The 22,455-nt window shown below is 39.7% G+C and overlaps 3 protein-coding genes across 6 annotated transcripts; 1 reads left to right on the top strand and 2 right to left on the bottom strand.

The window, feature by feature from the left end:
* Positions 1-990: 990 nt before the first annotated feature.
* LOC103976913 (peroxidase 18-like) lies at positions 991-3,586 on the bottom strand. Its single transcript, XM_009392264.3, has 4 exons — positions 3,252-3,586; positions 2,962-3,141; positions 1,663-1,828; positions 991-1,579 (listed from the first exon to the last, which is right to left on the bottom strand). Exons 1-4 carry the CDS (start codon positions 3,489-3,491, stop codon positions 1,164-1,166), a joined length of 1,002 nt encoding a protein of 333 aa, XP_009390539.2. The 5' UTR covers positions 3,492-3,586; the 3' UTR covers positions 991-1,163.
* Positions 3,587-9,112: 5,526 nt separating this feature from the next.
* On the top strand, positions 9,113-12,853 carry LOC135581893 (probable folate-biopterin transporter 2). Of its 2 annotated transcripts, XM_065098313.1 has the most exons (6): positions 9,114-9,267; positions 9,358-10,216; positions 10,919-11,178; positions 11,386-11,481; positions 11,571-11,741; positions 11,815-12,853. In XM_065098313.1, exons 2-6 carry the CDS (start codon positions 9,790-9,792, stop codon positions 12,424-12,426), a joined length of 1,566 nt encoding a protein of 521 aa, XP_064954385.1. In that variant the 5' UTR covers positions 9,114-9,267; positions 9,358-9,789; the 3' UTR covers positions 12,427-12,853. The 2 variants fall into 2 exon arrangements, with proteins under 2 accessions (XP_064954384.1, XP_064954385.1); XM_065098312.1 differs by having other exon boundaries at positions 9,113-10,216.
* Positions 12,854-20,222: 7,369 nt separating this feature from the next.
* Positions 20,223-21,751, bottom strand: LOC135606931 (protein HEADING DATE REPRESSOR 1-like). Of its 3 annotated transcripts, XM_065098315.1 has the most exons (5): positions 21,577-21,751; positions 21,404-21,490; positions 21,127-21,204; positions 20,678-21,027; positions 20,223-20,600 (listed from the first exon to the last, which is right to left on the bottom strand). In XM_065098315.1, the coding sequence occupies exons 2-5, from the start codon at positions 21,465-21,467 to the stop codon at positions 20,397-20,399; spliced, it is 696 nt and encodes a 231-aa protein (XP_064954387.1). In that variant the 5' UTR covers positions 21,468-21,490; positions 21,577-21,751; the 3' UTR covers positions 20,223-20,396. The 3 variants fall into 3 exon arrangements, with proteins under 3 accessions (XP_064954387.1, XP_064954388.1, XP_064954389.1); XM_065098316.1 differs by lacking the exon at positions 21,127-21,204 and having other exon boundaries at positions 21,577-21,740; XM_065098317.1 differs by lacking the exons at positions 21,127-21,204; positions 21,577-21,751 and having other exon boundaries at positions 21,404-21,561.
* Between the last annotated feature and the right edge of the window lie 704 nt (positions 21,752-22,455).

Below are 22,455 nucleotides of genomic sequence, written 5' to 3'. Positions count from 1 at the left end.
TTGATCTCCAGAGTTGATGGATACTGATAGATGACATTAGAGTTGAAAGACATGGAGATCTTATCTCCAGAGTTGATGGATACTGCTCCCATGAAGACAAGGAATCCTTGTGCAGTCATCATTCTCCTACTTGCATGGCTGATTGAGATGAGACAAGACCCAACTTGTAGAAATCATCCAAGAAACTAGCTTGGAGTTTTCATCTTGTCCCCTCTCTCATCTCATCAGCTGCCTGCTCCATTCTTTACTAAGGTCCCTTTTGGATCGATTCACTTGTAATGAAACATGTCTGCAATAAAGGAAGCCTGCTGTGTGTATAAACTTCACCTATTTGGCCAACAGGTCTCGAACGAGGAAATGACATTTACTCAAGCAGATGACGTAGAATGGATTCTATCTTATGTTTATGTTTAATGATTCCATACCTTTATTTATACTAGTTTTAGTTCTTGAAAACTAGTTAACTAATAATTGGGATAAAAGAAACATAAAAATGATAAGTGGATTACTTTAAATTCTTTGAAAATAATCTACAAAAACTATTTTTAAAGATTTTAAAGTTATTCATTTATTATTTGTATTTATATTTTTTTTTAAATTTTACAAACTGATTTTTAAGATCTAAAACTAATATAAATAAAGGCTCCCTCTAAGTTTATAGAATTATAAAAATATTTTTCACTATAAGAAATTAATTTCTCTAATAATTTTGTTAGTATTTTCTTGATTTTGTTTTCATTATGTTAATTGGTATTAGAGCAAAAATAATTAAGGTAGAACGAAAATAAAATCAAAGAAATATTATTAAAAGGGATCATAACAAAATGACAAAAGACAACAAGCGATATCAACTCTTTATAGTGGAAAAGACTTTTACTTGAAGATATATTTTTTTTTCATTTCATATATTTAGAAGAGTCTTTATTTATATTAATTTTAGATCTTTAAAATTAATTAATTAATAATATGAGATAAAAGAAATATAAAAAATGACAAGGGAATTTCTTATGCTGGTTTCACATTATCTGATGCAAGTGATATTTGCCACGCTTATGGAGAAACAAGTAGTTATCTGATGAAGAGAACCTGAGAGGTAGGATAGAGTAGAACCAAAGATTGAAAGAAGAACTGCACAACGAATCCACGATGAGTTATCACCCTCTCTAGCCATTCACACTGGAGCAAGAAAATCTAATCTCCCCATCGTCGCCCGTCTTGACGTCGATGATGGAGAGCTTCACGAATGACTCCGCCCAGCTCATGAAGAAGGCATCCTGGCTCTCGGAAAAGGCCTCCACTGTGTTCCTTGTTCTGGCATCGGTGACCAGGACCGAGTCCGAATGGAGAAGGCCCCTGTTGGCCAGCAGATTGACGTAGTACTGGTTATCAAACAAAGAGGGAGTCGAAGGATCGTTGTCGACCATGGTGGTGGCGCTTGCACCGGCCCGGCATGTCTCGGCGAGCTGCTTTGCGTACCCTTTCTCCAGAGAAGTGTCGACGGGCACCATGGTTCCATTGGAACTCTGCTTGAACCGCTCGCTGAACGCGTCGCAGTGAGATGAACCGACGGTATGAGCACCTTGGACGGCAAAGGAGATCATTCGGTGAGATTGGATGAGCTTACAAAAGGCATTGGAAGTTAGTATTAGCTATGAGGATTACCTGAAAGGACTACAAGGTCATCCATGGACAATCCTTTGGTGGTGAAGCGTTGAGCCAACTCGTCGACAGAGAAGCTCGTGTCCACCATGTTTGGCCTGACATTTGATGCTGATGAAACCAATCCATCTCTTCGTCCCAGTGGAACCTCAACCGAAGGACCTCCTGTCTATCAAAATTCAACAATTTGCCTTGAGTCATCAGTCAGTGAGTGGTAATTGTATCAGAAACTTGCAAAGACTAAAAGAAGCACAAATATGATGGGTCAAAACTAGTTCATTGCCAACCTATGTTATCTGATGATGAAGAGCATGTGCCTATTTTTGAAGCAGCATCATAGCAAAGTACAAAGAGTATTAGGAAATTACAATTTGTATATACTTGATTACCCAAATAGATGATCTTCTCCACTAATATGGCAGCATCCTTCAGCTTCAGCTGTTACATGAATTTGGTTCTTCACATAAAGACAATCTTAAAAAGTCTACTTTTGAATGGTCAATTAAGTGTCCTTTTGAATCAGGACAAAATTAAATCTTCAGGTGTCAAATACCTATATCCCTGTGAACATGATATAGAGCCTTAAAATTGTTGACAATATGATCAAATTCTTCGAGAGTTTGTTCAGTTAGCTACAATAGTTTTGATCTTCCTGCTCTATGCAACTGCTAAAAGGAATGACACAAATGGTTCTGAGGTCACTAGCAGGCAATTTACTCTGTTACGACCTACAATTCATTAAACTTGTTGATTTAAAAGGCTATGCTAACATTTAATTCAGCCTTTTTTCACCTTAAAACACCCATGATAATGCGGTGAAAAATGCACAGCCAATATTTGAGCTGAGTATTAATCTTGTTGATAAGTCAAGGTAAGATGAAAGCATATCCAATTCCAAGAACTCAGTTGACTATACTCGATGATTCGAAATATTGCATTAGATTTAGTGGAATAAGATGCTTATGTGTTCAATGAGAATGCATCGATTGGTTAATTCAAATTGCCATCAAATTTCAAGGTGTTCATTAGATATAAGTCATTGATTCATGAAGACTCTAATGCAAAAAAAGGTTTTTAAAGCAACATTGATTGCTATTAACTGAAAGATTTTTGAAACTCTACAATTTCCACAGGAAGATTTAAGATAATGTACACTTTTTTGTTTATAATCATAACATATGATCTATGTGTATTAGAACAAGGACAACTATTCATGTATCGATTCATCAAAAGTCGATCAACGTCATTTTGGAATGTAATTTGATCATTTAGAATCATGAAAGTTCATCATTCTAAACTTACCAGTTCCACAGCATCCCTTGCAGCAAGAACCAGGATGTCAGCACAAGACACAGTTCCAGGGCACAGGACTTCAAGCAATTCCTTTGCTGAATCTACCACGTAGAATCCACCGAGCGACTTGTTTGCGGGATCGCTCCTCTCGGTCCCTTTCCCTTGTATCAGCACAGAAGCATCACATCCCTGTAACGAGAAACAATTCTTATAAGATATGTAACAGACATTCAGGGCTACTCTGTTCTCCAAGCAGCAATCTTAAGACTAATATTGGAATGGGGTGACATTGTTAGAACCTCAATTAAGCAGTCATGGAAGAGGAGGCGAAGGAGTTTGCCTGGAATGGTGGAGTCAAGCGCAGAAGCCGACTCCACGGTGTTCCTTACAAGCCGTTCTACATTTGGACATGAGAACAAGTAGAAATCTGAAGAGAGTTGTGATGCCGAAGGAGTTGACAAGAGAAACACTGCAATAAAGATGAATGGTATGAGCTTGAAGCTAGAGAGAAGGATGGTTTGGTGCAGTTTAGGGTCCATCAAAGAGGTTTAGGAGTTCACCATTGGCTGTATGAGAGAGGGTGAGGGAGCAGGGCTGGTACTTGAAATGGTGTGTATGTTTAATGTGCAGAGAAAGTAGGCAGGATAAGACGAGTGTCTTAAAGACAGCATTAAGTTGGTGACAGATAGGAGAACATAAATGGAATCCATCCGTCAACCACAGTGTGCTCCACTTGATCGTATGTAGCTCAGAAACAGGTTTTATTAGCTTGAATTCAATGCCAAAGTAGCTCTCCAGCTAAACCACAGCTGTCCATCGAAGGCTGCAACTTTGCTGGTTGAGAAGGGACCAAATCCACACTGCAAGAGTTAAACTGGACATTGAAAATAGGTTAGATTCTGAACCAATCATTAAAATGATAATCAGCTCAAGAAACTTATCTTTGACGCAGCGGTAAAGATTCCTGCTCAGCACAGTGAACACTAGTTATGAAGTGAGGCAACATTTTCTGAGCTTCTTTTGGCTGGAACCCATAATGTTTCTTCTTGCCATTTAGTACATCTACTGGTTGAGAATGTTTGACAAAGCTGAGTACTTAACCAAAGTACAGCACCACCAAAGACCATTTATCGTGGGAGAGCTATGGCCTACGAATCTGACACCCTTAATTCAATGTCATGGTAAAGGTATTAACAGGCTTCCCTTGTAAGTCTTCCACCAGTCTGTCATAGACACAACTGTATTTTACCAAGCTCAACTCAGGCTTCCAATACATAGCACAATAATGCACCCATTTGACCGGCTTCAATGCAAGTGCAGTTCTTGAGTGTTGCAGAATTATCTCAGAAGTCAGCAAACCTCCATCTGCTGCTTGCCTTTAGTTCAGCTGCAAAGAAACAAAACCTGAAATGTTTGGGCTGCAGAGTGAATATGTAAAGAAAATGCTCGACAGCTGCAACTTGTGCCCACTGGCTACAGTGTGTAAATGGGTCATTCTTCATTGAGATGGAAGCCCTGTCCATGCTGCTTACATAACTTCGTTGACCTGCTTCTGAGATGCATTGGTGAAATTGTATACAGTCACTAGTTCAGGTAACCACATCAACTTGGCTGCTAAAAGACTGCACACAAAGCCATTGATGTGCCCTGACAGGTAAGTAAAGCTAGTCCTGATGCATTTTTTAGTTCTCATAGGATATACTGGCATCATAATTCTCGGTGTAGCTTTGGAACAGGATATGGATTTCTTTTCACTGCGATATGAGGTCACTTGGGTTGAAGTGGATGCACACTGTGGGCACATCAAGTTCCTGCACAAAGATTGAAGACATTAAAGCTTCAACTACCTCTATTTATTTGCACAACTAACTAGCCAAGGTTTGACTCCATACATCTGTATCACAGCTAGCCGTATAGGTTTAATTTTGGCATGCTTATGCACATTTGGGCATAGAAAATGATACATGCTCATGCACATAAATTTAGAAGCATTGCAGTATCATAAATGCTAAACCAGCTCATACCTTCCACTGCAATTGGAGCTTTTTGTTGTGATAAATGTGGGGAACTTTTATTTGGTGGTCTCTTGGTAACCTCTTGCCATAGTCAAGCAAAACTTTTGTGGAGCGACTGGTTATCACCCACTACAAACAGTGAGTTCGGTCACCTGGTTTGCAACAGTAATGTACAAGTTAAGCACTGCAGAATTCTCAATCATAAAGAAGAAAACACATGTGAAGGTTGAAGCATCAAGCTAAGTATAATAAGTACCCAACGGCAAACCTGCCAAGTGATTGGAAGCACTGGTGGAACCACAGGTTGGTATATTTGACCAGATCCATTGCCACCTCCAAGTTTATGGCAGGTCAACAAACAAAATCAAGAACAAGATTAGCAATAAGCTCGCTCTATATTGAAATCTGATAGGTGAGGAAGCCTAGTGCTGTTTTCATTAATCAGATACTTCAAAAAACTGCAAGGATACAAGATGGAGGAACAGAATCATTAATCCAAGCATCGAAAAGGTCTGCAAAACTGGGAGGAGAAGCTTTATCTGATACCTATACACAGGTTATAGGGTTTAATTGAGGTCGATAAAGGATAAAATTTGCTGAAGAATTCAAAGGGAAAAATGGAATAGAAGATTTCAAGCATGAAGATGTCATAGGTATCAATGGGAAATATTATCACTGATATGCTATTAACAACAACAACAATAATAAAACTATAGGTCTCAACTATCTTGGGTCAGCTACATGGATTTTTTATCATCATTGAGATATGTAAAAAGTCATATGTTTAATTAAATTTAGAGATTATAATTGATACTCTATCATCCACAAAATGAGCAACATGAATATCACACAGGAGTAGGATAATACATTTGAACGATTTCAGTTTATATGATACACTTCTTAGCAACTAACAAAAGAGGCTAGCACTAAGAAGAAGGTTCAGATGCTGCAGAAGGGGGGGCTATCAGGATTTGCATAAGAGGAAGTTATCCTGGTGTTAACATAACATTAAAAAATCTTCCAGTATATGCATACATCATCCATGCACGTTAGCTCAATGGTTTTATTGCTCTTTGCCTCTCACTTCAGTTGTCCTGAACTAATGCCCATAGAAGCATCTGATTTATGTACTCATCAGTGTCTTTCTCGTCCCATGAAATAAATTAGCATCCCAGCCTCGTCTCTATGAGAAAGTTTAGTCATATATTTTATATTGTGGAGGTGCAGAGGTAGATCAGTTTTTGCTTTCACTTGAGCTGTCCATTCTTCAAAATCCTGTATGGGTGCAAGAATTTTGTAAATGAGTTAAGCTGTTTTCCATATAAGATTGGTCATTTATAATTTTGATGAGCAATATAAAGTTGAAGTTGACAGGAGCTTCAATTTTCTGGTGAGGAATCATAATCACATTGACTTTGATTGTGAGAAGAGGAACTATTTTCATGGAGCAAAGGCATTCATAATAATGAAGCAATCAGATATAGTTAACTTGAGCTGAACAAGATAAAAATTATTTAAAATAAATGGATTGACCAAATTAAGATTCTCTTGCCCAGCCAAGTTTCTGAGAGACCTTAAGCCAATGAATTGACCAAACATCTCAATAAACCAAACGATTTTTTCTTTGCCCATAGAGTATAGGCAAAACAATGCTGATCCCCGTGCATTCCAATATTTTGGGGATAATACCGACAATCTGAAGTTAAAAACCTATGAGATATGTTGGCTGAGCACGGACATATATCTAGGGCATTGGCCACAGTCGAGCAAGCTCAACTGCAAAAGTTTAGCTATGGTGTGCTTTGGCTCAGCACAAGCGTATGTTCAGGGTATGCAGGTAGCTTGATCGAGTTCAGCTGGAAAAGTTCATATTTGGCTGTCATCCAGTCAAATGATCAGGTCTAGATTCATGATCAACACTCAACTTTTGTATGTGTATCATCTACTATTTCACAAGCTATCTTAACATGCTGCCTTAATTTGACTAGTCACCGTACGGGTTTTGCTACAAGGCTTAGCAACTCATGATGAGCTCAGCTGTTTTAAAGCACAAGTTCTCAAGCCTTTTCAAATCAAATCCCATATTGTTATGGATCTTAAGACCCACTTTGGTTAGCAATGATGGAAAGTCTACATAAAGTAACAGTATCCTGTACCATCTAAAAAACCAAACACAAAGTAAGAAAAGGTGAAGAATTATAAACTTACACTCTTCACGACATCGTGGAAGCACTCGATGTACCAAATACATGGTTTATCCTCTAAAGGCCTCTATAACACATTTATTTTGCTTCCTTCTGAAGGGTCAAGCACACCTGAGACAGTCCCGAAGCATTTCATCACAATGTGCTCGTACAGAATTACATAAAGGATGAAGAAAGAAGCTCAGATGTTAACATGATTCAACAGAAATATTCAACATTACACAAAATCTACCAAGGATAGAACAAACCAAGAAAGAACACACTAAAATTTGTCATAATGAAGCAACAAAAGAAAGAGTATCGATCACCTAGTTCAAATTTGTGCATGCCATGTCATCAGATTCAATTTATGTGCTCGTGGAGGAAAGACCAGAAGAAGCCAGTAACCCCTGCTACGAACGTCTTTGCCCAACCAAAACATTTTCTTGCTTCGTCGATTAAATCCTGCAGGTGAAAATGGTGAGCATTCAATTTATTTCCAAATTTAGTGGAACTTGTTGTCAGAATCTATCAATATTTTATGACCAAAGGCAGACTTAAAGCAATGTGTAGGTACAAGATACAGTATTTCACCCTTCATTTGCAATTACATTTTGTATTGAAATCCTATTGAGATGACAAGACAGCTTTATAATGACAATGGATGTAGTTGTCTCATATGATTGGTATCCTTATCATCCGAGTTCTAAAGATGACCAACTGAGACTTTCCTACGCAGAGATAACTTTACATCCTCTTTAACGGGAGTCAACTTTACATTCCCAGTGCTACTTTGACCCAGGTTGCAAGCAACTGCATATCGCCGAACACTCTTCATGCGCCCACATGCCTATAACATCCCCACACCATTAATCCGTTCGATACTGCCCATGACTGGGTTTTTCTCTTCCTAGCTCCATATAATCAATACACCACAAATTCTTACACGTCTAAGCAAGAGAGAGAAGTACCGTGCGGAGTTCGCGGCAGATCTCCTCGAGCCGATTGCACGGATTCGCCTGCAGATCAAAGGGATAAAAATCCAAATCCAGAACAAGCAACAAGACGAGATAATCGTTCTTGATCTTTAGGGTTTTGCTCTGGTAGGAACGCCGGGACTCCTGATCGTGCTGGTGCTGGACGAGGTCGCGGCTCGCCTTGCTCAAGGCCTTCATCGCGTCCTCCATCGCCGTTCCGTTATCTCTCTGCTCCTTTTTCTTTTCGGTGCTTCTCCCGCCTCTTTCCTGATTTTGAAATTATTACGTTCCCTTTTTCTCTTAATTTCAATATTATTTTTTTAATATTATTAAATTGGAAAGATAATAAAATAACTTGATTTTAATGATCGATAATTTCATATAATCATTTTATGAATTAACTACTCATTTTAATTCAGTAGTTTTATTTTCTTGTTCATATTGTTGTTGTTGTTGTTATTATTATATCATTAATATTTATTAAAAAATAGATCAAATGCTTCACCGATCATTGACTGTGCCAAACAACGTGATCCACTTGTATGACGTCCCCAAGTTAATGGACCCAATCCCCTTCCGCCACGTCCCAAATCATCCATTATTAAATGGGAGATGTTATACGTACGTTCGAATCATACGCGCCCAGATCCAAATGTCCCAAATCTAATATTTTTTTCTCTGCTTCCCAAACCTAAAAAAAAGAAGATAGTGTTATCAATAAATAAATAAATAAATATCAGAATTTCTAGAATTTTCTATTTGTGTAGGACAAGGGTGTATATGTAATGTTCTATTTATTAGGTTGAAGTTTGGTACTGATTTGTGAAGTAACCCTTTGATTAAATGATATCACATACAACATTTGCATGAGAAGGGTGCAAAAAACGGGTGGCCGGTCAAATACAGCTAATTTCCAACAAAACGGCCGGCACCAGGACGCGGGTCCCACGCCGTCGGGGACGCGCGTGTGAGGGAGTGCCTGGTGCGGGAAGTATTCGCCTCTGGGGTTAAGTTTGGATCGAGCAGCGAGGTTGGTCAACCCCGCGGCTCGGCCCATAGCATTCTCTGCTCACCGCCTTCCGGCGAGGAATCCCGGATTTTCTGAGAGTTTGCGGCGTCGTTTCTACAAATCCGAGCTTGGTTTCGTTCTCGTCTTCAAATTTTGTCTTGTTTGTGCTTGTTTTGGTGGTTCCTTGTCATAGAAATTGCTTTTTTCCCCTCTCTTCTCAGTAATTTGATCCGAACGCAAGTTCCTGTTTCGCGGGATCGGAGTTACTGGTGCCAAAAGGAACGGTTCTTGATCGAAAAGTCCTTTTTTTTTTTTGTCTTACTTCGGTGTTCTTGGGCCATATTGGAGCGCAACAAGGACACCTTTCTCTGCGACGCCACGTGAAATCCATGGGAAGCAACGTATTTTTCGTCTGAAATTTGTTGACTGGGTGAGAAAATCTTGTATCCTTCTGGCGCTGTGATGATTACGGCAGCCTCTGGATCTGAAAGTTCCCTTCTTGTAGCCTAATTTCATGGTTCGTGTTCGTTTGGATCTTAACAAGGAAACCCATATGAGTGAGCTCAAACAAGAACCGTGAGAAACGATACCTTTAGGCATTTATTGGAAGTTCTCTGTGGAGATCTTGACAAAGAGGAGCAAAAATTGGTTGAATGGTGTCTCCATTATCTTCCCAAGTGTACGACGATGCGGAGGGCATGGAAGAAAATATTAGGTTAGCTGGAGAGGGCGTGAAGCAGAAGGAAGCCCCTGATGAAGATTTCCAAGATTCCAATGGAGGGTGTCGGTATCCGAATTGGTCTCCTTTGCGCTGGTTCAGAATGCTTGCGGAGGAGATGCACTGGAGCTTTGTATTTGGAGTCATCACAGTGTATGGAATCAGCCAGGGGTTTGGCGGCGCCATTGCTAAGGTTGCCACGGATTACTACTGGAAGGATGTCCAGATGGTGCAGCCTTCGGCCGCGCAGGTCTACCATGGAATCATTTCGATTCCTTGGATCGTCAAGCCTCTCTGGGGTCTTCTTACTGACGTACTTCCCATGGCTGGGTATAGGAGGCGACCCTACTTTATCTTATCAGGCAAGGAAGCCGATGCCATTGTCCTTTAGCTTAATATAGATTATATTTATTTTGCTCTGATCTGCAAGTTGCATTTTGTTGAGCATCTGGATTTTTCGATGTTAATTTACTGTGGGTTGGCACCTTATGTATCTTTAGATTGTGAAGGGTGTTATGGAGTCTACACCGGTCAAGAAAATTCAGGTTTTGATCCAAGATCTGCCCTGCGGATATCAGTCATTAGACTTGCAAATAAAAGATTCAATTTTCTATTTGTTCTTCACGGTGTCTTATATTGAACATACTAGTGATGTCTGATAACAAAAAGGATATTAGTCATATGCTTCTCTACTTAGATTTTTGGTAGGGTCTTTTGCATGTTCTTTGTGCATCTTCTTGCATCACTGGTCCCTTAGTTATCGTCATTCTGCCTCTTGGTCCTTAATTATTGCCTATCCTGCCTCTTACTCCTTAATTTTTGCCGATCCAGCCTCTTAGTCATTAATTGTTGCCTATCCAGCCTCTTAGTCCAAAATAAACTGTGTTTTCATTATAATTTCTTTATCATTGTTCTAACATAAACTTCATCTATGGTTCTTAACTGGCTAAAGCTATGATCTTATGCATTGATTCATAGCTATTAACCTTAACCAATACATAACTGTGTCTTCTGTAGCTATTATTCAATAACATCAGCTGAGAATATCTTAATGAAAAATGCAGGTCTTCTGGGAATTATATCGATGCTCACTCTAGCTCTGCATAGCAAACTCCATGTTGTGTTTGCTTTGCTGGCGATAACCACAGGAAGTGCAAGTGTGGCAATAGCAGATGTGACTATAGATGCTTGTGTTGCACAGAACAGTATAAACCATCCTTTCCTTGCTTCTGATATGCAAAGCTTGTGTGGATTAAGTTCATCTATTGGACGACTTTTGGGTTATTCCATCAGTGGCCTACTGGTTCATGCACTTGGTTCTCAGGTTAGTTTCTTGGAAGGTCCCAGTTAAACTAGTTTTTTCCCTATCAAGCCTTTGTCTGGTTTATTAGTGCTGCAAAAATAGCAATGATTGTGTTCCACCTTCCATCCAAATACTAAAGTATAAATCCAAAGCCTTGTTAGTAAAGAAAACAGTTTCTTCCTTCTGAGTTTTACTTTGTCTAAATGTTCACTTTCTTTAATCGCAAAGGGGGTATTTGGCGTGCTTAGCATCCCTTCAGCACTTGTACTCTCTGTTGGATTAGTACTAAAGGACATGCACATACCAAACTTTGCTTATGGACAGGTTAGATTTGGCTGTTGAAAATGAGGATAAGTTACATTGTCAATTTTAAATATTTTGTTTCATTCTTTTATGTTATGTTCTTTTATCAGGTCTTCGAAAAGTTACAGCAAGCCAGCCGAACAATGTGGACAACTTTACAATCCCCTTATGTCTGGAGGCCATGTGTATACATGTACGTGTCTCTTGCTTTAAGCTTGAATATCCACGAAGGAATGTTTTATTGGTACACAGATAAAAAATCAGGCCCATCCTTCTCTCAGGTATTTCTTCTCTTTAAGTGTTTGAACATCATATTCATTTCTTGGACCATATGGAAACTCTGTTTTCATGCAGGAAACGATTGGCTTTATCTTTTCCTTTGCCTCTGTGGGTTCTCTCCTTGGAGTGCTACTGTACCAAAACATTCTGAAGGAATATCCCTTCCGCCAGTTGCTCTTTTGGAGTCAGTTGCTTACTGGTCTTGCTGGAATGTTGGACTTAGCTTTGGTACTTCGTTTAAACTTGAAGATTGGATTGCCTGATTATTTCTTTGCCGTGATCGATGAGAGTGTTTCACACTTGATTAGCCGTATCAAGTGGATGCCACTTCTTGTGCTGAGTTCCAAGCTTTGTCCTTCTGGCATCGAGGGCACCTTTTTTGCCCTGCTCATGTCCATTGATAACTTCGGCTTACTCACATCGTCCTGGGCTGGTGGTCTACTACTTCATTTGCTAAAAGTTACACGAACAGAATTCAGTAATCTTTGGGCTGCCATACTGATTAGGAACATAATGCGAGTAATACCATTAGTTCTGTTGTTTTTAGTACCCATAAGTGATCAAAATTCTACGCTTCTTCCTGCTGACTTGCTTAATGGAAATGATAATATGGAAGCTCATGAAAGAGACATAGATGACATCAAAAATATTGAACTGGTTTCTCTTGTTGATCAAATCCGATATTGAGTGGAAGAATGTACACATGCCAAATTTGGAGGGCTGTTGTAGGTTTGATTTATTTGAAGACTTTTTTTATTTATTGCTCAGTTGAGCCAAGAAGTCCATATATTTGACAGGAAGAAGAAGCTGTTGATTCTCTTGTGGTATCCATAAAATGATAATTGATAGGGCATCCAGAAGAAAGGGTCAGTTTATTCAATATTCATCTTATTAATAGAAGTCAAGATCCAGAAGTGAGATTGTAAGGTCTTCATTCTTCGAATATTTGTTACATTCAGTATGCAATATACTCATGAGTTAGGGATTGTAATGCCGAAAAATGTAAGGGCATTTTTCTTTACATCTTTCACTTAAGACTGCTGTTATTGTTGTTGTATCTTGTAACGGTGTGTATTTTGTTTCCTTGTTCTAATTAAATGGTGGTTAACAACAAGATATGACATTCAAAATATTTTAGGAATTTTAATGATTTTACTACATAATTAACAATTTTCGGCTTCTTTAACACAAACAGCATCAGTTTTGACAATTTTTACTTGCAGTCATTCAGTCTTTTGTCTTTCCATGCAAAAATTGTGGTGGACCTTCTTTGATCTAGTTGATCTATATCTGTTGCTTACATCATCATGTTAGTCATAGCATTTATCAAATTTTTGAACTTACACTATGACTATAAGAAATGCAAATGTCTATTTAAATAGAATTCAGTAAATAATTCTTAGTAGTCATAGACATACACAAGGAAAACAAGCTGTATAACATGTTCTGAAGTTTCCTTTGTCTGATATTTCATGTTGTTCCTTTTCCCTATGCTATCATTTCCTTTTTGCTCCTAAAACATCAAAGACGCCTCCCCCACACCATATTAGAAAGTTGATGATATGAACCAACAATCTCGGTTAAGTTTGTGCAAGATAGAGCTTGAAGTCTCAGTTTTTTTTATTGACTATTGGCAATGTTATATCTGTTTATTGTATAAGCCATAAATACATGCTTGATTCTTGAGAATAAATCAGTTCTATTTTGTTGCCAAGAATATACTTTGCTGCAGAATATCGTTGCCAAATCTAAATGTATAATCGTTTGTAAGAGGTTGCACAAACTTGAGTGGGACAAGTTTGAGCAATAATGTTTAGATGTTATGAATCCCCTTAGGTTGTTGCTACATACTATTGCAGTTTGTTTCTTTCTATGCTCTTTCTTGTTCTTTCCAAATTTATTTTCCATCATGCCAGAAACAAATAATTGCATTAAACATTTAGAATACCATCTGAATCATGTTTATATCCATTTGCTTCAGTGCCTTTAGTAGTTAGATGACTTGTGCTTATTCATATCTTTACAAATTTGGCAGTCATGTTCAGTAAAGTTTGTTTCTCAACACCAACATGAAGAGGATTGTTAGTACTTTGTACCAGAGATCAATGGGTTGTACTGCTCATGATTTAAGTTCTAATGCTATTTTAGCTCATGTCAGCTACTTGGTATACTAATCTACATTTATACTGGACTCAACAAGATTGATTTCTTTGTTTTACTTAGCCAGTTAATATTTTACATGACTTGCTATGAGTGACATATCTAGAGTTTACTCTCATATTAACTATTTGATTTGGGAGTCATGACATATTTGATGAATGGTTTATCAAGTAAGGTATTTTCTGATCTAAACTCTTGCTTACATAATTTTTTTTGTTAGGACTCTTCTTGTGGACTTATTTGTATAATCAATCACACCATTAAGCTAGACCTACAAATTGAAGATTTGTCTACTTAATCTTTACATATTTCATGACCTTGTTTGCTAATTAGGATTTCATTTGCATCACCTCCCAACAACTAATATTAAGCATAATGGTATACTTAATGAACGGAAGTCTTTCGTCTTGCTCCCCCCCCCCCCCCTCTTCTTAGATCTATCGTTGTTGTTTTTGCTCCTGTGTAGCGGGCTATGATGATGACCTTGTTGGATCCTCTTCTATATGCGAGGGTTGTAAACAAAAAATGATGAGGATCGTCATACCCCCTCCATTGTATGATGGTTATCATCGTCACATTCATGGATCTTGCTAGATCTTTCCTCATGCAAGAGGGTTACGAGCAAGGATGTTGAGGGCCAATGATCGTCGCTCCTCCTTCCTCATGCAAAAGCAAGTGATATTTTATGAAAATTTATTAAAGATCAAAAGTTTTTCGATAATTCGCCAAAGATTTGACTGAGTGTCAAGTCAAAACATCAACTACGTACGTGGAAACGTCGGAGTGACACGTGTAAACAAGTGTACGGTTGCTTTCGTGTCAGCCGTTCTTCCTCGTCTCCATACCGTCCTTCGACTCCAAATCGACCATCTTTGTCCCCTTCCTTTTCCGGAGAAATCTCTCCACCTCGGTGACGTGGTCCATATGAAGCTATGTAAAGATGTTGGCTGTCCCACTCGTGTTCTACCGAATTCGTGCGTCCGGGGTTAGGTCTCAATCCACTCTTCTCGGGGACTTCTTGAGGTCGTAGGGGGTACGGGGCGGTGGAAATCGTTTTCTAGTGCGTCGTCTTTGGAATCTTTTCCGGTATGGTTTGGCTGCCGGACGACCGCAAGCGCTGATGTCGGGATTCGAGGACTCGTTGGGCGACGAGCACGGCCCTCCGAACAAGAGATCCGGGCATGCGAACCCTCCAGATCAGCAGGTAGATATATCTCTCGGCTTTACGGTTCTTTCCTTAGATTCGTTGCTCTTTGATGCCATCCAGTTTCTCCATTTGATCTTTATTTACTCGATCGAGTAGAAAGTAATCGTCAAATCTTTTTTTTTTCTTGATTTGGTTGCTTGTGCGGTAAAGGGGTAAGAAGGGCTTTTGATGCTGCTTTGTTACAGGCTTTTTAGTACAATGCGCATATGGAAGCTAGCCCGTTTGGTCTTCATCTCACGAAGAGCCCGTCTGTAGTGGATGTGGTTCAGAAGATACTTCCTCCATCAGGTTGTGTGTCGTGCTCCACTAGCTTTGGGTGTTCGGAAAGTGGTAGCAGACATGGACTGAATCCTTTAGCTTCTTGGTGCTCTTCTAACAAGACAGAACCTACGAAATTTTCTGTATCACTTTTGAGGATTGGGAACTGGGAGGTGAGAACTTCTGTAGGTGACAACATGGTTGGGGTTTTAGATAGATCGTGCGGCCCATCCATTCATTCATCACAATTTGTTGTACATTCGTGCATCCTAAGTTACTCGATTGTTCAAATTTTCTCTGCTTATGGTCTACATAACTGCTCATTCTCTGCTTCTTATATGACATTAGTTCCTTTCTGTGAAACGGTTGATTATTGTGAACCAAGCTGTGTCACTCACCTTCACTTTCTCGATTTCAATCGTTATAAATCAGAGGGTTTTATTGTTGAGCACATTGTTTCTTAATAACAATATTTCACGTATCGATTGTACCAGTCAATATGAATCAGTATTTACCACTTGGACCAAACTTTAGTATTGAGACATGCAGCTTGATACTAGTACAATATCATTTATCTTTATTTTTTATTGTTTCATTGAATGTTTCCAAGCTGCACAGGTCAGTTTACCATTCAGGGTATTGGTACTTTTCAATATCTGGGTTACCAAAATCAATATTAGACTGCGATTTAAATCTTTGATTCAAAGTCCCTGTATAAGATTGTAGCTTGGTTCAATTATAATCTTGGATTCTTGATAGTAATGCAGATCAGTATGTTTGTGTTATTCTTTTTTTCAAGTATTTTTCCTGATTTGGCATAATCATTGAAAATTTAACTGAGTTCTGATGATGAACAGTTTGTTTCAAGGAATGAAATTGATCTAGTGGCAAAATGCTACTTTGCGAAGCATAAACTTATATGGGAAGTTCTCGGATACCACCTCAAGAGCAAGATTGAATTTCACTGGTCTGGCATCATTGTTATTAAGGCAAAATGCTGTAAAGGTGGTCATGGAACTTTGGATATAGTGGTATGTTTTTGTTTTTTTTATGGATGTTGTTTAAGTGGATGTTTATTTCACTAACAAGCCATTAACAAGCTAAGTTTATTAGTTGTCAATACTCAATACCATCTCTTTTCTTCCAAGAGACTGATCCTCAGTCGAAGAAGCAGACGATGTGGCAAGCAGCACCAGACTTTACAAATGGTCAATCAAGAATACATAGGTAAATTGCATTTCTTGATTTGGCCATCGATGTCAAATGTTTGTCCTTTCATGATACCAAAATGTCAATAAACTCAATTTTTTACTTTTGAGGAAGTATACTATTTTATGCTGTTTTTGTCTTTGGTGTTGGCTAGTTAGTATGCTGATGGTCTTGTGAATCGAATTGTCTTGAACTTGCATTTTGTTTTTTTTTTAATTTCAGAAAAACTTGCTTTTTGTTTGTTGTAAATTGACATCCTTGATACAGGACTGTACTTTTCCAGTTGATGTCCATAACTGGAGAGCACTGGTACAGAATTCGCAAGATGCATGGATTCAAATTTTTTATTTTGTGTCACTAAAGCTAGTTTTTAAGCTAATAATGAACCAGTTGAAGAAAATATTGGTTCCAATTTAAAAGCTTACTCATATTTGGGCAGACAAAATAATGGAGGTTTGGCATACCAGATATCCATTGCTGATAGTCAGAACTGGTCTGTTACCACTTTGGCGTACCAGATCTCTGAAAAAAGGTGCATTCATTTATTAGTTCCTTATGTAATACAGTTTGTCCTTAATATGCATGCATATATATTCTTTCCCAAATTATGCTATTGCTGTTAGCAAGCCCATCTCTTTTTGGGTAAATGTCTAAGGCATCAGGCTAGTTTAGCAATAAAAACCACTTTGGAAGGCCCCTATACTTATTTCCCTATGCTAAAGTTCCACTAGGTATGTCATCTTCTGCTAATTAATAGATCTGATGTAGAAATTTGATCATAGTGATGTCCCTTTTGCATCAAATTTTTGTATAAGCCTACTTCCAAATTGTTATATAGATTTTCTCCCAACTTAAAATGTAGAGCCCCTCCTTTATTTTTGTCTTTTTCTTTTCAAAATTTAAAGTAAAATAGAAATTAAAAAAATTGATGTAAAATTCATGGTTGGTAACCAGGTGTATGTTTAAAATACTATTAAAGAGGTTGAAACTAGTGACTGATGAATATTGGGGTATTCACATTATCTTCAAAATTGAGAAATTATTTATCCATTTTTATGTCTGATGAACTATTTATCCTATTTCGGGATTACAGAATGCTTACTCAACCTGAGATTAGGAAGTTGCTCTTCAGTCACAAGAGATCACCTACTCATCTCGAGTGACTATTTATCCATTTTCAAAGTCTTGGGGAACTGTCCACCCTGTTTTAGGATTAGTGACTGCGTACTTGACCTGAGATTAGAAATTTGTTCATCTTCACACTAGATCACCTAAACTAGAGCAGAAGTTCCTCATTCAAATGATGGGTCAATAGATAGAGCTTTCAGTACATTGTTCATTACGAGTTATCAACTAGGCATTTGATCTAATACCTGGGTGATAGCCAAGTCTCGCAATGGCTGGGCAATAGTTAACTAATGTATCGTATGTGTGATCATGTATATTTGTACTGGATGTATATTTGTATACTCATTATGACAAGAACAAATGCATTTATGCATGCATATGTGCATTTATTTACTGCTTCACTTGAGATACAAATCATAATGTTTTTATTTTAAAATGTTTAGCCTAATTGCTTTTTCAAGTTATTATAGTATCATTGAATACCGATATTACAACAATACTAGAGGTATGTTGAGATTGTAATTTCTGAAAAATAGTATCAGTCACTTACAATGGTTATGTGATAGCTAATTAAGAAAGATAAAGTGACATTATCTAAGCTTTTGACATTTGGTTTTGCTTATTTGCCTAGGATATTGCCTAAACTCAAGGAATGGTTTGTCACCTGGGGCTGAGTGGGCTATTTGACTACCATGGAAGATTAGTTGGGGGAGGGATAATAATTTTGGGAAATCTACTAGGAAATTGTTGTCAGAATGATTACCTGTTGTCTCCAAAATTGTCTTATGAGGACATTTCATATGTTTTCACACAATATACATGAGATGCATTTCTAACCTTTGTTAATGTTCTTTTGCTTTTGAATGTTTTAATCTTTGATTAATATGCCATGCGCACCAACATAATCTTGGAGTTAAAAAAAAAAAAAAAATTCTTTGCTCTTTGTCATTTATATTTTGCAAGGATTTTGGTGCTTCTACAAATCAAGTATGGATCCAGTTATGTGTTATCGAAGATGCCATGCCGAAAATGAACAAAATTTATTCTTGTTTCAAAATTGGTTGTTTCTGGAACATGTTTAGAATAGACTATGGTACTAAAATGACATGTTTCCTTATATTGAAGGAAACCTTTTTTTTTTTTTTCACTTTGTAATATATGGTCAAACGCCAGCACTTTAATTTACTAGTTTGGTGTTGTGTTAATTAGCTACTAATTTGATCAAACCGGTCAGTAACAAAATTTTGTAAGTTTAATCAATGCACCAGTTTATTATTTCAAGCTGTTTAAAACATAACTGCAGCTGATTTATGTACTGCAAAAATATACCAGTTTTCTGTAAACTACGCAATTAGTGTATTAGGCATTATCTCTGTCCAGTAATTCTCTTTTTGTTAGGCCTAGAAACTACCTCCACCTCTGATTTATCATGTACAACAGGTTTATCCCTATTCTTCACATTACAAGAATAAGTTTGACTGCTGACTGCTCGACTATGGTTTCTGTTCCTAAATTTGCAATATGCTTTTGACTGTCGGATTGGAAATGCAAAAGCAATACTACTTTTGTCATACCTAAGTGATTTTTCATGTGGTGTTGTTGCTGTAGGAGGCATCTCCTTCAATGTCCCTGAGGCTAGTTAATCAAGTTTTCGAAGCAGCTTATTGATCGTGATCCACATCTGAAGTCACTAAGTCAGCAACCAGTCATTGTATCAGATTCTCCATACTTTGATTCTTCATACTCTGTCTACAAGGATCAAGGTGATAATAAATGCCATATTCTTGATGACATTAAGGATGATTATGGAGCCTTCTCAGCCTTCTTTGAACTTGATTCTCCTTTTGCAACTTCGTCAATGTGTAATAAGAATGAGGTACACAATTCTTTTGGAAGGACACCAGATTTTGATTCTCAGGATATTCCTGCACCAAGTTCAGGTAATAAGACCAGCTCCAGAGCTATGCTGTTAAACTGGTTATCCAGTATTACCTTGATCTTTCTCAATTTGAACCTGCACTATCATTTCAGATACCAAAGCTTGGTCCGTGGAAGAAAGTAGTATCAATGGGGGACGGGCAATCTACCCGAACTGGTGGGATCGATTGAACTTTCTTGGACCTCAAGGATCCATGCCGATGACCTCAGACATTTCTTCTCAGTGTTACAGTGGCTGACACAGCTTCCAAATGGAGCGCAGCAGCGACGTGCAAGCTGATGCATCTTCTTCTCAGTGATAGAGACTGACACGACATACAACGCTGGATTTGATGATGAACATCATCCAACACGAGTTACTTGATGGTGGACAGTCACTCATCTCATCTCAAGAGATAGATATTTGAGGTGCTTCTCGATCTCCCTCGAGTGGCCAAAGTTGTTGATCGACATGTCTCAAAGATGCTGAAACAAGCAGGCATGGAAACCAGGTAACTCTTTGCCCCTCCTCAATTTGTGCCTCTATGCAACTGATGTTAGCCTTCTTCTCATATGCTTTGGAGCCATCAATCTTTTGATCGAATAGCAAAACTAATCTTTTGTATATATGCTTTGTTAATTACATCTTCACACCTTTCGCAGACTGCAACATTACAAGTGAATGCACACAACACACGTACATGAATTTAGTTGAACATATGAATTTAATGTGATCCATATAGAGTAGAAGGTAGAAGGAATGGTATCGTCGGAGGCATTAGTGATCCCCAGAGGCCTCCTCTTCTACTGCCTGGGTTTCTTCCAGCACGTTCATGAGCATCGAGACTTGGTCCTGAAGCATGGCGTTCTGCCTCTCCGCCTCCACCCTTTTGCTCCGCTCTTCCAGTAGTTGCACCTGCAGGTGTTCCAGGCAGCGCGCGTCCTCCTCCAGCTGCTCGTTCAGTCCGTCGATCTCCTTGTCCTGTCACACCAATCGCACACCCGTGAATCCCGATCTGCCATTTCTGCAAATACCATGCGTGCGTGGAAGCTACAGACCTTTCTGTTCATCTCTTGGATCGCGATCCTCCGCATGCTCTCCACCACGTCGACGTTCACGAGCTTCCGCTTCTTCCCCACCAGCCACCCCTTGGGGTAGCAGGTGGGATCGAAGTCGGGCGGAGGGAGCAGGACGTCGGCCGGGGTGCGACGCCCGTAGGAGCTGGGCTCCAGTGGCTCGAACAGCGCCTGCCGACGTTCGGACAAAGCGGCTTTGCCTACCTTCTCCTCCTCCTCCTCCTCCGGGCGGTGCTCGTCAGCCGCAGCCGGGTGGGCTTTCGCTGTTTCACCCGGTTCCTTCGCTCGAGCGACGGCGCGCACCGCTGCGTCTTCCAAGCTCCGGGCAGTAGCTGTAAGCAGATTCCGATCACACGTCAGTACTTCTTCTTCCTGCGCCATCAGCAGATTCTACACAGTGGCAAGCTCGAGGCAATGTGCCCTCTGCTTACTCCCGGTGATGCCGGCAAAGCGAAGATGCGGGAATAACTGGCACGGCAGCCCCAAATCGGCAATCACCGGTAAGAAACCTGCACTGTCTGATCCGTGACGTATCGTATCACCCAAGCAATCATCTCTGCTCTCTACCAACAACAATAATAATTCTCTCTTCCGTCTCGACCAAGAAATTTAGGAAAAATATAGATAAAATAGACTAAAATTGGAGAGGGAATCCGATGAGATTGGGGGGAAGAGAAGAGAAGACAGTGATGAGAATCTTTGCTTCACCTGATCTCTTGCGGGAATTCCAAAAGATCCGGGGAGGAGAAGCCGGCGAGAAGCCTTCCATCATCACCGCCTGCTCCCTTCCCGAAACTACCTCGATCAAGCGAGCAGAAGAAGAAGCAATAGGTGAGCACTGAAGCTGATTCACAAGGAACAAGTGTGGATCGAATCGTCACCTGCGTCTCTTCTGTGTGCAGTAGAATTCTCTCTGGAAAGAGGAGATACCCACGAGGAAGACGAGGAGGAGGAGGACCCGTTTCTGCTTTCCCTTTTCCCTTTCTCTCTCTCTCTCGCCTTGTTTGTTTCTATCTTGCTTGGTTTACCTCTCGTTGTCTTCCTTGAGGTGAACGTCAATAGCCGGTAGAGGTGAGGAGGTGAGAAGGCGAATGGGTCATTCGACGCAGTGATGGCGGCCCGATCCATGTGGACGTGTCGTTCTCGACGACAGCCCATGAGCACGTGTCACGCACGTGAATTCGCTTAATCGTCTTCTACAGCTTTACTTCCCCTTCTTACGTCCACCGGTCAAGTCAAAGACTACATCAGTGGTTGAAGCATGCATCACATGATTCCTCCTATTTCGCTGTACTGATCTCTTCCGCCGTTGACCCGCCAACCTGGGAATTGACTCAGGTGCGCTAGCCACATACACGCACATAACGGTCAAGTCAAAGCCTTCGTTCTTCTCACTACATGGCTATATCTTGATGATATCCTCGCCACCACACGTCCGCTTCTCCCACGCAAATGAAGCCTTCATCACCGGCACATGCACCAGCATGCAACCCCGATGCATCACCGCGACCGCCGTCAATGGGCTCACCCTCGTCGCCCTTGACATCACCATCGCCCACTCCCTCCTACATCCAAAACCTGGCCGACCAGCACACCGGGACCGCCCCATGGAGGAGCTCTACGCCAACGCCGTCGACGATCTCAACACCTCCGAGGACGACGTCAAGTCGTAATCGTTCGGCGAGGCTTCCAACTAAGTGAGCATATATGCACCACTGTCGACGCGCGGGGGGAGCTGCGAACAGGCCTTTATCGATCGG

The sequence above is a fragment of the Musa acuminata genome, chromosome BXJ2-3 (genome assembly GCF_036884655.1).
Source record: "Musa acuminata AAA Group cultivar baxijiao chromosome BXJ2-3, Cavendish_Baxijiao_AAA, whole genome shotgun sequence".
In the NCBI taxonomy this organism is placed as follows: domain Eukaryota; kingdom Viridiplantae; phylum Streptophyta; class Magnoliopsida; order Zingiberales; family Musaceae; genus Musa; species Musa acuminata.
This window is presented reverse-complemented; position numbering and strand designations above follow the sequence as displayed.